At 41.2% G+C, this 13,972-nt stretch overlaps 1 protein-coding gene across 6 annotated transcripts in view; it reads right to left on the minus strand.

The window, feature by feature from the left end:
* The window catches only part of peo (ubiquitin E2 variant domain-containing protein pendolino), a 42,681-nt gene that overhangs the window by 10,368 nt on the left and 18,341 nt on the right, over positions 1-13,972 (minus strand). For all 6 annotated transcript variants that reach the window (XM_077646395.1, XM_077646392.1, XM_077646393.1 and 3 more), the window contains 4 exons: positions 12,758-12,858; positions 9,431-9,519; positions 5,253-5,351; positions 1,961-2,129 (listed from right to left, as the gene is read on the minus strand). In XM_077646395.1, the coding sequence (XP_077502521.1) occupies positions 1,961-2,129; positions 5,253-5,351; positions 9,431-9,519; positions 12,758-12,858 (458 nt within the window). The remainder of the gene's footprint in view (positions 1-1,960; positions 2,130-5,252; positions 5,352-9,430; positions 9,520-12,757; positions 12,859-13,972) is intronic.

Raw genomic sequence — 13,972 nt, forward strand, 5'->3', positions numbered from 1 at the left:
AACGCTTTAGACACAGGGACTAACACTTTCTCAGTCCAGTCACGCACTTGTGCAGTGTCATGCTACAAGGAGCCCTGTCATATCTCACCATGCACACCAGTAGCCTAGAATGGCACACATCAATGCTGTACTTGTGATGATGTACAGAGATCTCTCGATCACCTAACAGCCTTAAATGTGTTGGGCCAAATGCCAGAACATTTAGTTACTGACATAATCAGGTGAAGCATATCAAAATTTAGGGAAAGCACAAAATACTACAAATGAATAATTTGAGTCACAGCCCTTCTTTTCGTCACGTATGTAGGTCAGATATAATAAATATTGAAAGTTCAAAAGCTATTGGAAGTCATGGTTAGCTAAATTTTCTTTTGAAGTCTGTGAGTTTCTGCTCCAGATTTTGCTTACTGAAGTATATATAGCTTCCTCTTGTTCCAGTCAACTTTCATAAATTCAACTGAGGTAGCACCTCAAAAATCAGTCAGATAAACACAAGGCAGCGATTAAAGATATGATCACCCAGAATTGAAAGCATGAAAGTTTGCTGTGCAGACAGCATTCACTATTTAGTGCACAAATTAATGCCATTACTTTAAACTTGCCATTTACTGCAAGTTTATAAACGAAGGTACATAGGTTCATTTAAACATAAACTGCATACAAATTTAATTCCTTACTCTCAATTTCAGCACCCTTTCAAATAATCACCAGCTATGTTGATGGTCAGCAGCTCCACATTTCAATACACAAGTATAAATAATTTATCATCACTTTAGTCAATTATTCAAGGCACCATATCTGCTCTGGCCAGCATTTTCCCATCATAGAAGCCATGATTTTTCAAAACAACCAGAAACCAACAGAAGAAGCATCAGAACATAAATAGGCTCCGAGAAATCTGATTGCCAGCGCCTCAACAAATGAGACTGCCTTGATCGCATAGTGAGGTGGGTATCACTCAAGCTCTAGTTTCATCATGTTTACCGGGTCCTCTCATCTCCAAAGGTTTCTGGGAAGATGAAATTTGCATGGTAGCCACTTTTGAGAATTTTTGCAAAGTTCACCATCACAAGTGCACACAGTAGGCATAACAAAGCAATTAACTGGCACACAAGTATTTCATACCTTAGAAAGCCGCAGAAAAATGAGTTGTCCAATTTGTCTTCACAGTAGAGTATCGCATAAAATTAAAATGCAAATCATAGCCGTCAGAACAGGAGGAACTTGTCACACTCATAATCATTCTTTTGTCCCAGTTTTTGCGAAAATGAATAGCTCCAGTAGTTTTTTTTCCCATAAATTGCAGAGGACTGGAAACATTTACCATCCAATAAGTTTCTGTCAAGGAATTTTGTTTCAGAACTGCAACGGTTTGGCTTGGTTTATGGGGTTTAGCATACCAAAGCGAATCGGGATGTCGTATTGAAGGGCTCCGAATAATTTCGACCCCTCGAGTTCCTTAATGTGCACTGACATCGCAGAGTATGCGGACCTCTAGCATTTCGCCTCAATCAAAATGCAACTGCCGTGGCCGGAATCGAGCCCGTGTCTTTAGGGTCAGCAGCCAAGCACTATATCCACTGAGCCACCGTGGTGACTGCAGAACTGTAACATTTACTCCTGCGGAGCCTTTGCTTGAGGTCTGTGCATTTTATTGCAAAACAGCATATTGTTGTTTGCCACAGATTAATTTTTCTGTCAAATCAAAATAGCATTTCTGCTGCTGAACCTCCGAAAACTGATCTCCTTTTGTTGTTTGCCTCAATCTGTTTGTCCATTTGTCCCTTTTACTGTTGTAAACAACCCCCGCTTGGGCCAAATCACTGCACAGCAGTAATTTCAAATTGATAAATAAAAGTATATAAAAGCTGACATTATTAGAAATCAAACATACTGGGGCAAAGCATGACAAAAAACAAATAATGGAGGAAGAACACTCATTCTATTCAAACAATCAGACCTTATCTAGAATGTGCCGTTGGGCCACACGCTCCTGTACAGTGACATCCCATGGTAGAAAGTGCAAGGCATGGCTGTCATCCATGGCGGGGCTTTCATAAAGCCGTTGCTCGCATTCTGCTAGGCTTTCGGCAACTTTAAGCTTGAACTGCTCCGTGTTCTGCTCGTACCTGCATAATGACATGAGTGTGAACACAAAGCCGTGATGTGACACAAAATATGTTTTCCACCTTTATAAAAACCATTATCAACATGTGGAACGCCAGCGATAAAACATTACGGCCATTTCAGCCATGTCCTGATGAGTGCGGCGATGTCCATGTCAACAGTGAGCACTGCACTTGCGAAGCTTCAAACACACAGTGTTGAAACCCAATGTAATTTTTTTAATGAAGAGCAAAGCATGATTAAAGGAAAGCGAAGCATTCCCTTGCTTGGTGCTCTGCCCTGCTGCTAAAACAATAAACTGAAAGATGTTCAGCATGGCTGTAGGCTGCATCAACTGGCACAGGCATGAATTCAACACCTTGCAAAAATGAGTATGATGGTTATCAGCCATTTATATGCCTTGTTATTAGTTTTACAAAACACACCATGATGACGACTGCTCTAACAGCTAGTGCAATACAGCTGACTTTCATTAATTCAGTAATATTCTTCTGTTATGTTTGCTTCAAACATATTAAAAATACTAACAAGAGCCCATGCTTTTCTGTGGAAAAAAAACAAACGATTATTTCAAACTCATAATGGTTTGGTTTGGTTTATAGGGGGTTTAACGTCCCAAAGCAACTCAGGCTATGAGAGACGCCGTAGTGAAGGGCTCCGGAAATTTCGACCACCTGGGGTTCTTTAACGTGCACTGACATCGCACAGTACATGGGCCTCTAGAATTTCGCCTCCATCGAAATTCGACTGCCGCGGCCGGGATCGAACCCACATCTTTTGGGCCGGCAGCCGAGCGCCATAACCACTCAGCCACCGCGGCGGCTCAAACTCATAATGCTAAACACCAAGAGATTAAAATAAAAATGGCCAACAAGTTAATTACAAAAGTGCCACTGGCATGATAAAAACACTTAGAAAGCAATTTCTTATTGAATTCATGGGCCTACACTAACCGACACTGCCTGCTTGAACTTGGCCTGCTCCAAGATGCCAAATGCAGCACCCATAAACAAACAAAGAAAGAGCAGCACTAGTGAAATGTGACAGGCATTGAGTGTCAGGACAGGTCAGAAGGATGTGTTGCTGAGCGGACAAGAACATCATATGTGCTCTACCTCATGAAAACTGAGCAGCACCATGAAAGCTGTGTCTAATGTCACCCAATCAAGAGCAAAGTTCACTAAACTGTTCAAATGTAAGAATTAGTGAGAGATCTCCCTGTCATATAAGAGCACTGGCTTCAACCAGTAATGCACCACTCTTGTGTGAAAATAGTTTTGTACAAATTATTTGGCATCCGCTTAGCTGATGTTAGGCATAGCTTGCAGTGCCACACAGACATGGCAACATAGGGGTGACAGTGTCTACAGTCCAATGCAATCTAAGAACGAAGCAGTAAATGCCCCTTAAAAGGAGGGCCTCCAGCCAAGGGCATCGACCGATTCACATGATGTCGTGGTTAATCTCCTTGCACCTGGTGGCATGACATACCAGGGGTGGCAGATGGAAGGGGATTAACAACGGCTTAATTGAATTAACTGCAGCGTCATGAAAATCTGTGTACACCATTGGCTGCAGGGGGTCTCCTCAGAGGAGCATCTGCTGCTTCGTTGCTATAGTTGTAACCAACTATAGTAAATGCGACCGGTTAATGCTGGAGTTGTAGCTACCTTTTAATTTGCAGAATGGTTCTTTGCACATGACAACAACGTTCACCAAGCTTGAGAGTTAATGTAGAGTGTACAGGCAAAGACCACAATCACAACATACTTCAAGCAAATAAATGATGAATTTCCTAGAAATTTCGAAAGCATCCTTTAAAGTGGCTCTGAAAGGGGCTCTCAAAAATATTGCGGTATGCCTAGATGTTAAAGGACGCTGCTTCACAAATATCCTCCATCAAAAATTTTTTTTAATGCACCGTTTTGTGGAAGCTAATTTATCTGTAGTGAAAATTTGAATTTCCGCGTCTTCACGACTTTCCCTCTCCTCTCGCCACTTTTGCACACTGAAATGTCGGCGCTCCCCACCGGCACAACCCACTCGGCCCATCTGTCAGCTGCCGACGCGCGCGGGAGTTCTCCGGCGGGTGACGCTTCCCGATGCGGCCATGGCAGCTGCGTGACATCAGAAACAGTAGGCACGGCGAACCAATGATAGCCCTCCGCTGCTGACGTAAAGAGCGCTGCATGACGCACTGCACGCAGATTCGGGCAAAAGCCCAGCACCGCAGGTTGCCCCGACACACACACGCGCGCACACACACACACACACACACACACACACACACACACACACACACACACACACACACACACACACACACACACACACACACACACACACACACACACACACACACACACACACACACACACACACACACACACACACACACACACACACACACACACACACACACACACACACACACACACACACACACACACACACACACACACACACACACACACACACACACACACACACACACACACACACACACACACACACACACACACACACACACACACACACACACACACACACACACACACACACACACACACACACACACACACACACACACACACACACACACACACACACACACACACACACACACACACACACACACACACACACACACACACACACACACACACACACACACACACACACACACACACACACACACACACACACACACACACACACACACACACACACACACACACACACACACACACACACACACACACACACACACACACACACACACACACACACACACACACACACACACACACACACACACACACACACACACAAAAAAAAGTGGCCATTCATGTCAGCACACAGCTCAAAAAGTAATAAGTATTTTTTGCACACAACATTTATATTTTCTTTTATATTTCTGTGGAAACAAAGATACATTTGTATTAGGTTCTGAACAACTGCAAATTCTGTTTGTTTCAGTGTAGGCACGCAAGACATTCCATTGCAACATGGTGCGGCTGATAGCCAGAATAAAGTAGGTAAGGCTGAAACTTAAGAAAGTTAGGCTAATATTCAGAATAAATAAACCCAGTTAACGAAGCTGTCTACATAAAGACGTGACTCACAGTGTGGCCGCCTCAGGATTCAGAGGCATCTGTGTCTCAATCTTGTAGAAGGCACGTCGTGCACAAAGCAGAACTTGCCACAAGTAATTCACATTTTTCCTGCGTAAGAAGGCATAAGTCCCTTTTAGTACTCTTATCAGCAGCTCCCTAAAATGCACCAACTTGTTGCTTGCAGTACAAGCATTCAACTAATCAGCTAACTTAGTTTCAATAAATTTCCCTAACAGTTCGGTGCCCTGCATCTTTATTTCTGTACTTAACTATTTATATATATTCCTTTACAAGAAACACTACCAGAGGAAAAGATACACAAAAATGCCATTGTCAGGATTACACCAAATACATAATGAGCAGCTGCTAAGAACAATCACAACATCCCATCAGGCTGTAACAGAAAGAACCAGGCACTCATCCAATGCACAGAAGCTGAAACCACCATAACACAAAATATAAATGCTTTCTCTACAGAGGTCCAATTGCAGTCACCAGCATAGAATGAAATATATGGTCTGTCCACGAGAGATCAAACAAGCATGTTCAATCGACGACTATTTTAAATTCAATGAAAAAAAAAAATGCAATAATGGAAGTGCACCCAGCACAACATATCTCAGCTTACTCTTGAAAAAAAATTTCCCTTTCCAAAAAAAAAAAAAGACATCACACAACCAACTTTGTAGACAGGTACTCAAGTAACACTTGCTGCTGGGCTAGTTGGTGCATAGTTCTATGTACAAACGTTAGCGCAAAATAAGACACATTCACAAGAAAGGTGGACAAGACAACGCGCATTGTCTTGTCCACCTTTCTTGTGAATGTGTCTTTTTTTTGCGCTAACAACGCGCATTGTCTTGTCCACCTTTCTTGTGAATGTGTCTTTTTTTGCGCTAATGTTTGTAGACAGGGCAAGTTTTCCGCTATTCACAAAACCTGAGCTTTGGACTGCTATAAAAAGAAATTGTTTGCAGACAGATGTCCAGATATTTTTCTGTCGACAATGCTTGTACACCATAATGAAGTGATAGGTATAATTTTGTCTCCCAGGATGGGTGTCAAGTAAATAAAAAACAAAGGTAAGCACAACACATTTCGAAAAATGTTCAGAATATGGAGGGTATCCCTATACCCCCACAAATTTGAGAACTAGAAACTTTATACCTTGAGATGTGATTATGTATTCTGCTGGCAATGTCCATACCCATTTTGGAGTGCCTGGTCGGACTCCATCATGTTTCAAAATGCACTCGATTGCATGCAAAACGCGTGCATTGCCAAGTTTAAAAATTATTTGCAAAAAAAGGCCATCTCCAATTTCTTTCTAGCTTTCAGAAATGATGCTCAAGAACATGTTCAATCATATGCTTAAAAATTATTAAGCCACTTTAAAAACTGGTACCTTCTTTATGAGCTCCAGCACAACCAAAGGACTTCTACAAAGCGAGTGTTCACGACAACTTGGCATGACAAAAATGACTGTGATGAAATGCACACACAGCAATGTTCTGTAATGAAGACAATCTGCACGTGCAGCACTTTCGATTGATAAGTGCACGCTTAAAGGCCACTGCCGACTGTCGCACTAAACATTGTTCTGGCTTGGCAGCTGTACCGTGCTGTGCCATGCCGTGCTGTGTTAGCCCATGCAGCAGGTAAACTCCATTTCATTTCTAAACGAGTGAATTTAGCGCTTCACACTTGTGTCGTGTCTGATCAGAGGGAGTCTGAGGTGGTCTATACGCTTTCCGGCTAGCAGGTTTTGCAAATATTCATTAGAAAAAAGAAGTGAACATAGAGTGAACCTTTCATCAAAAGCTTATGTCTGGGAGTTGTTTTTTTTGTTAGTGTTGCTACATCACAAACACATCACCTTCAAAATTCAGTCCTTGGTGAAGTGATCACTCTCCTTGCTGGATCATTTGTTTAAATAAAATGGTATGAAGCTGGAAATTTAAGCAGGTATGTGTGTGAAAATTATAGGTCCTGTTTAAAGTCAAAGTGAAGTTTTTCCATACTCACTGACCTTATAGCTGTTTCAAGTTGGGACCCAACCTTTCTAATCCGTTACCCTAGTGGCAGCAGCAATCCTGCCAACAGGGTCACATTCGCTACTCTGCATGTCAAGAAATATAAGAATAATGAACACACTTTTTAACCATGCAATTTGGTATGTTCTGAAGCATCATTACTGAAAGCTAGAGACAAACTGAAGGTGGCCTTTTTTAAAAATAACTTCCAAGATTTGGCAACACATGTGTTTTGCTCACAACTGAGTGCATTTTGAAACATGAAGGAGTCCGACCAGCCACTCCAAAATGATATTGCCCGCAGAAAACATAATCACATCACAAAGTTTAAGGTTTCTAGTTTTCAAATTTGTGGGGGTTTACCCCTCCGTATTTTGAACATTTTTCAAAATGTGTCGTGTTTACCATTTGTTTTTTTTACTCGACACCCATCCTGCTGGGAGACAAAATCATACTCATCGCCTTATCATGTTGTATGTAAAGTGTCGACAGAAAAATATCTGGACAGCTGGATACAAAACAATTTCATTTTATAGCGGTCCAAATTTTAGGTTTCGTGAATTGCAGAAAACCAGCCCCGTCCACGAAGTTGGTTTTGTGATTATTTTGGAAAGGGAATTTTTCTTGTTTTCAAAAGGTAAGCTCGGATATGTTCTTCCGGGTGCACATCCATTATTTTACGTTTTTTTTTTGTTGGAATTCAAAACGGCGATTGGACATGCGTGTTCAATCTCTTGTGGATAGCATCGACAGCATGGGCACACAACTAAAATGCACGCTACCCCTTCTCGGAATGTATAACGACAACCGTCCGATGGGCAACTCTTGATTACTTTAACAGTATAAACTGACCATTGCCACCATGCTGTTGCAGCCAATGGAGGCTCTTAAGACAGGACAAAAAAATTCAGAAGAGGATGCTGCATATTCTGTTCGTTTATCTAGCTAGTCAAGACAACATCACTATCTACACACGTTACTCTCCACATCAACTTGAATACCAAGCTCTAGTCCCTTTATTTTTTTACTATGTCTTTAGTATAAAAAGTTGAACGCAGAGCATTCCTTCAACTGGATTCATGCAATTATAATTGGCAACTTAAAATATTCAGCTCCTCATTTAGCTGGTGCTTGACGCTGCCAGTACTAAACAAAACATTTTTTCATTAATTCCTGTTTTATGCGTCACAATCACAAGTCTGTGTTTTTGAGGGTTTGTTTTTAAGGGCAAATGTGATAGGTATTTTAGCTTATCTTTTTCAAGATATATGGAGCTTTTTTTCTAAAGCTTTCATTTTACTATAAATAAGGTTTGGAGTTTTTCAGGTCTCACATATTTGGTTCCAACGGGCTCTCAAATGCTGGCATCCAAAAGTCAAGGACACAACGAAGGGCAAAGGAGATGCAGTATGAAGAAGGAAAAACTGTCAAAGGTTAACTGGTGAAACACCCTGACGCAACTGTGAGACAGGCAGAGTCAGTACTGGTATGCACTCCTGCCCTTGAATCAGTTCATATGGCTGTTTCAAGAACAACCCGATGAGGTACGGCCAAGATATTTGTTTTATGGGGTGACATTTCAGCTGTTTTTTGCCCTTTGTTGCACAGCTCATCACAGTGTGCCATGCACTGCAATGTTTGTGCCAAAATGCATCCAAAAGTCTGAGACACAGTAGTTCCAGGCGGCCAAACCAATTACAAAATCAGTTTTCTGCATAAATACAGACATTTGTCAATTTTTTTTTAGGTTCAGCAGCAAAAACACTCTAGATATGGTAAACTGTTGGTCCCTTCAAGGGTGAACTGCTTTCACAACAAATGAGCTCTGCTGACAAAAGTTGTCCATAGTTATAGCAATAACGCATTATTTTCCTTACACCAACAGTAGATCCAAATATGGAAAAAATACATGAACTCTATGCACTAGCATCTGAATACAACTGCACCCACTTAAAACTGCTACTGAAGAAACAATGAATAAAAAAGAATCGAAAGTCGGCCAACATAAAAGCCAAGGTCACTTTCTTTTTTTTTTTTTCAGGGGAAGGCGGGCAAAATCAAACATGCTTCTCGAGCTGCTAAGCTCATGGTGTCTGAGAGTACTCCTACAATGATGCATTATTAAGCAACAAGTATACTTTTAGCTTGACACACCTCCACTTGGGAAAGCTGCGCTTGATATCCATATCTCCTGAAATAGGGTCGATCAGTGGATGAAAAATGGGTGATTCAAACGTCAGGTCCTGTGCCAAAAAAGAAAAAGCAAACAGTAAAAATTGTTTGATTCGCATCTTTCAACAAACAGAATAAACGGAACTAAGACCCAATGATTAAGACTGTTAACCAGGAAAGACGAATCAAATTGGGCAACGGGTTACTTGCCACCGCTGCATGTATGTCTTTTTTTTATGTGGATTTTATAAAGGCCACAGGCATTAAGCTATTCTTTTAGCTTTTGGCCTGTGGCCTATAAATATGTACATATAGAAATAAAGCGGCTTGGTCTCAAAAAAAAAAAAAAGATGGCAAGTACTGGGTAAAACACACGATTTTCTGTTTTCCAGGCAAATGACTTTTGTAGTCTTTACGTAAAACTGCACCAGTATTCACACAAACTAAACTTGCATCAACTATGATATGGTATTGACAACAAAAGGCAGAAAGCCCAGTCACACACTGAACTATGGGGTTCTTCAGGTGTTGCTAAAGAAATTGCAATGTTAGGCAAAGTGTCTTGTCAACAGCATAAATAAATATAACCATGATTCATAATACAAGCCAGCAGGTGTTTAAATATAAAGCAGTTATGAACAAAATATTCAAAGGCATTACCAATTACACCTGCATCACTGGAATGATCATGCTTTCTAAGAGCTGCTTGGACACATTTATTTCTTACTATTAGCCCAATAATTTGAATGATCAGAATTTCATATGACAATGGATTTAGCAAAGGTGAACCATATGCTTATATTCATAAAGATAAACTTAAAAAAATTGCTCTATTACTTGGAAGTAATAAAATGCTATTAGAAATAACAAGAAGCTGCACCTATTTCACGGAAAAACCACGTGGTAAAGATTTGCCAATTAACTTTCAACCATTAGCAATATAAAAAAGCTTTGAAGACCACTTTAGCATAGTGCTCAAAGAGTATGGACACCAAATTTAAATGCAAGAGCATTTAGGTTGTCGTCTCAAAAAAATTTCTGGCTTCTCTGTCCCAGAATTCCTCGATTCGTCGAGAGAAGTCACGTGGCCTTGTGATATCATCCCAACCTGCCCACCATGGCAGGTGGCAACCTGCTCACCGGACTGTGAGCAAACTGCCCACCACTGCCAAATTCAATGCAACAGCTACCTACCTGGCCACAGTGGTGCAGCGCTTGAGCCTTACGGGAGCTCGGGAAAAGCAACCTGGGCATCACCAGCTACACCGGTGACTGTTTGAAACAGCCGCCTATCGGGACAGTGGCGCATCGCTTAACCGCTGCACTAGTAGTGGTAAGAGGACTCCCCGCAATCTATAAATGAGACTGAGAGGGTTGTGACGTCAACGTCACGTGACCACCAGTGGAACAGCCATAGGGCATAGCCAAATTTGAAAATCTGAGGACCCCCAACTTTGGAAGTAGGCCCACCCCAGAAAATGAATTAAGGTGGATTAGTGGGTGAATTGAGGCGGCTTAATTGGAGTGATCAACATAGTATCATATGATAATCTAATAAAAAGTACTGGAACATTCTAGCAGGTGATGACTCATGCATACCATATAAGGGCAATGGAACCAGTTCCAACCGGAGTTTTGGTGGGAAAATCACAAGAAGAGCACTAAATATTCATTGCAGACACCACAGCAGGCAACCTAAATGTTATCGCATTTTCTTTAAGAATGCGGTTAAGAAGGCCCTCAATTTTTTTGGCGGCAATTTTATATCTGGAATGGCTCACAAAACATTACATTACATGGATTGCCATGCAAATTTGGCTACGCCTACAAAATAAATCATAATTGAATTTTTTCTCCCATAATGTTTTCGTGGCTATGAAGTCAAGGTTTAGTTCTAGCCATGTAATGCGTAAAAAAACTGTGATATAATCACTGTTTGTAAACTTCATTCATTACTATCTTTATGCCAGCCTATCCCAAGGGCCGGAATGACAATAAACGACGTGCCTAAAATATCCCTATTTGTGCACCACATGTAACCTAAATGAACTTTGATGTAGCAGGCAGCGTTTTTCAGCCATTGAAACTGTAACCAAAACAACAGGAGAGAATAAATTGAAATATAAATTATCTACCAGGCATTGCAAAATTTCTTGTGGCAATTTGTTTACTAATGCCTGGCACATTATTAAAAAAAAGTGAACCCAACCAAAATTTGGTGTCCATACTCCTTTAGTAGCATACTAACGGCATAATTTCTGAAACTAATTCAACACTGCAAATGATGTTGGAAAGCGTAAAAGAAAGTATACATGTTATAACACTATATACAGGATGAGTACCTCATGTCAACAACGCTCTCAACAATTTACGCATTTTGTTTGGAGCACACATGCACTACTACAGTAATAGTACCAGTCTCATTCTTCTTGGCATCTTTTTGTCAAAATATTTCCAGATATTTTCAGATATAACAGATATAATGAAATATTTTCAGAAAGGATCAAAAAACAGTTTTAAACGTTTCAACAGAAAGCAAATTGCAGCACCCAACGTCATTCTTGTTACATTTACTAACAGTAAGTGATCCAATGATCTCATAATCTCAGTGATGCTTGTGCTTTTTCCCCAAAATCATGAAGGAAGCATCAACTACTTTGCTCTCAGCAGAGGCATCAGTATTGCAGCATAAAGTTTAGTTTTCATTTCATTGAGCAACAGATAAAAAATGCCTACACTTATGCAAATGAGCAGACAAGGCAAGGGAAAAGAGGGGCTCACTGGGTGGTGCCAGTGAACACTCTTAAGGTCATGGGTTCGGATCCCACCAGCGGCATGTGGTTGTTTTCCTCCTGCTTTCTAATCAATCATCTTTAAGTGATAAAATAATTACAGTATTAATCTCCCATTGATCAACACCACAAAAAAAAAAAGAAGCATTCCCGTATGCACCTTGCTTTCAGTAATTGTGTGCTTCCTTCATGTACTTATGCAAGGCAGCTGTCAATATCATTCTGCTGACTTTCCCTTCACACAATATATCATTGTCTCTGTTTAAAACATAACTTTAGATGAGTGGAATACACTGCATGTGAATATACTAAACCATACAGTAAATCTCCAGTGAACTCAGAATGCACAAAAATACTGGATTTCATTAAGCCAGACAAGAAAAAATGTTACTTAAATCACACAGTTCAGTCCTTCAATAACGAAGTTTGCAAAATATTTTTTACGAAAGCACATGCAACCTACTACACACACTGGAAGAGACCGATTAAAACATTCTAAGGCCATGCACCCCCTCACCGGGCAGTCTCCATCGGGGTAGTTGTCTGGAATACGCAGCGTGAACCGAAACACACCACCCTGATAAAGGCCTTGCCGGATGAACAATACTCCAAACCAAGCTGCACAAAATAAAATGAGGCAAAAATTGCAGCAGTATGGAAAGCAGCCACACTTCTCAAAAGAAAAATAACTAGCTCCTAATGCTTTCAACATTTCCGTCAAACTCAATTGTAAATTGTATACTGGGTTTAACGCCCCAAAATGACACAAGCTATGAGGGACGCGGTAGAGGAGAGCTCCAGATTAATTTAGATAGCCTGAGGTTCTTTAACGTGCACTAAGATTGTCCGGCCACGGCCGGTCTCGAGAGGGGCGCGCGCGCGCTCTTTCATACGGCCTTCGCATTCGCCATAGAAGCAATGCGAGTTTTTCTCTGCGAGTTACGCCGCCAGCCGCCGCTAGAGGCGTGACAACCCCACCGCTCGCTCCCTGCCTGTACCTGCAGCAGCTGGTTGCTTTTGCCTGGTTAGCCTGGTTTCGCGCTGTAGCCCACTGGTTCATGGTGAGCGTAGCACCGAAATCAAAGAAAACAAAATGCAGATGCTTAAGCTACATATCTGCAACACAGTCCACATGTGCACAGATTCTTCATCACAAACTTTGCTCGATGAAAACATTTAAAATGAGGAATCACTCTCCCATTCCTCAGAACTATGTCGAGCACTTGTGGTTTTAAATCCAGAAAGAAATCCTCTGATCACTTCCTCTCGTATATATCATGGTCTGTGATTAAATGACAAGTTAATGCTAAGGGGAAGATAATGAAAACTCAGAGAACGAAAGTTTTGTGCTCGTCCCATAAAAATGTACTATATCGAGGAAAAAAATCTCTATGACGCTGGAGACGTAAATCCAATAGCGCCGTAGCTGGTGGCTTGAGCCGATACTTGAGTCATTGAATTGTCAAATAAATTGATTGCTGGGAGATGTATATAGTACTTAGTTACGCCGATATCGCTTTTCGCACGTTTTGAATGAACTTATTTTCACCCTCATATACATCACAACTTGCTTAACGAGAGGCCTGTATCGATACCCCAGAAGAATTCTAATTACTAATGTGCGAGCAAGTAAGAAGCATTGTAATGCATTGTTCTGTGCTCGAAGCCAATAGCCCGCAGCCTTTCCGCTTTTGTTGTCAAACGAGAGGCCGCCAGATTTCTCTGGAATGAC

Source organism: Amblyomma americanum, chromosome 1 (genome assembly GCF_052857255.1).
Source record: "Amblyomma americanum isolate KBUSLIRL-KWMA chromosome 1, ASM5285725v1, whole genome shotgun sequence".
Taxonomy (NCBI): Eukaryota; Metazoa; Arthropoda; class Arachnida; order Ixodida; family Ixodidae; genus Amblyomma; species Amblyomma americanum.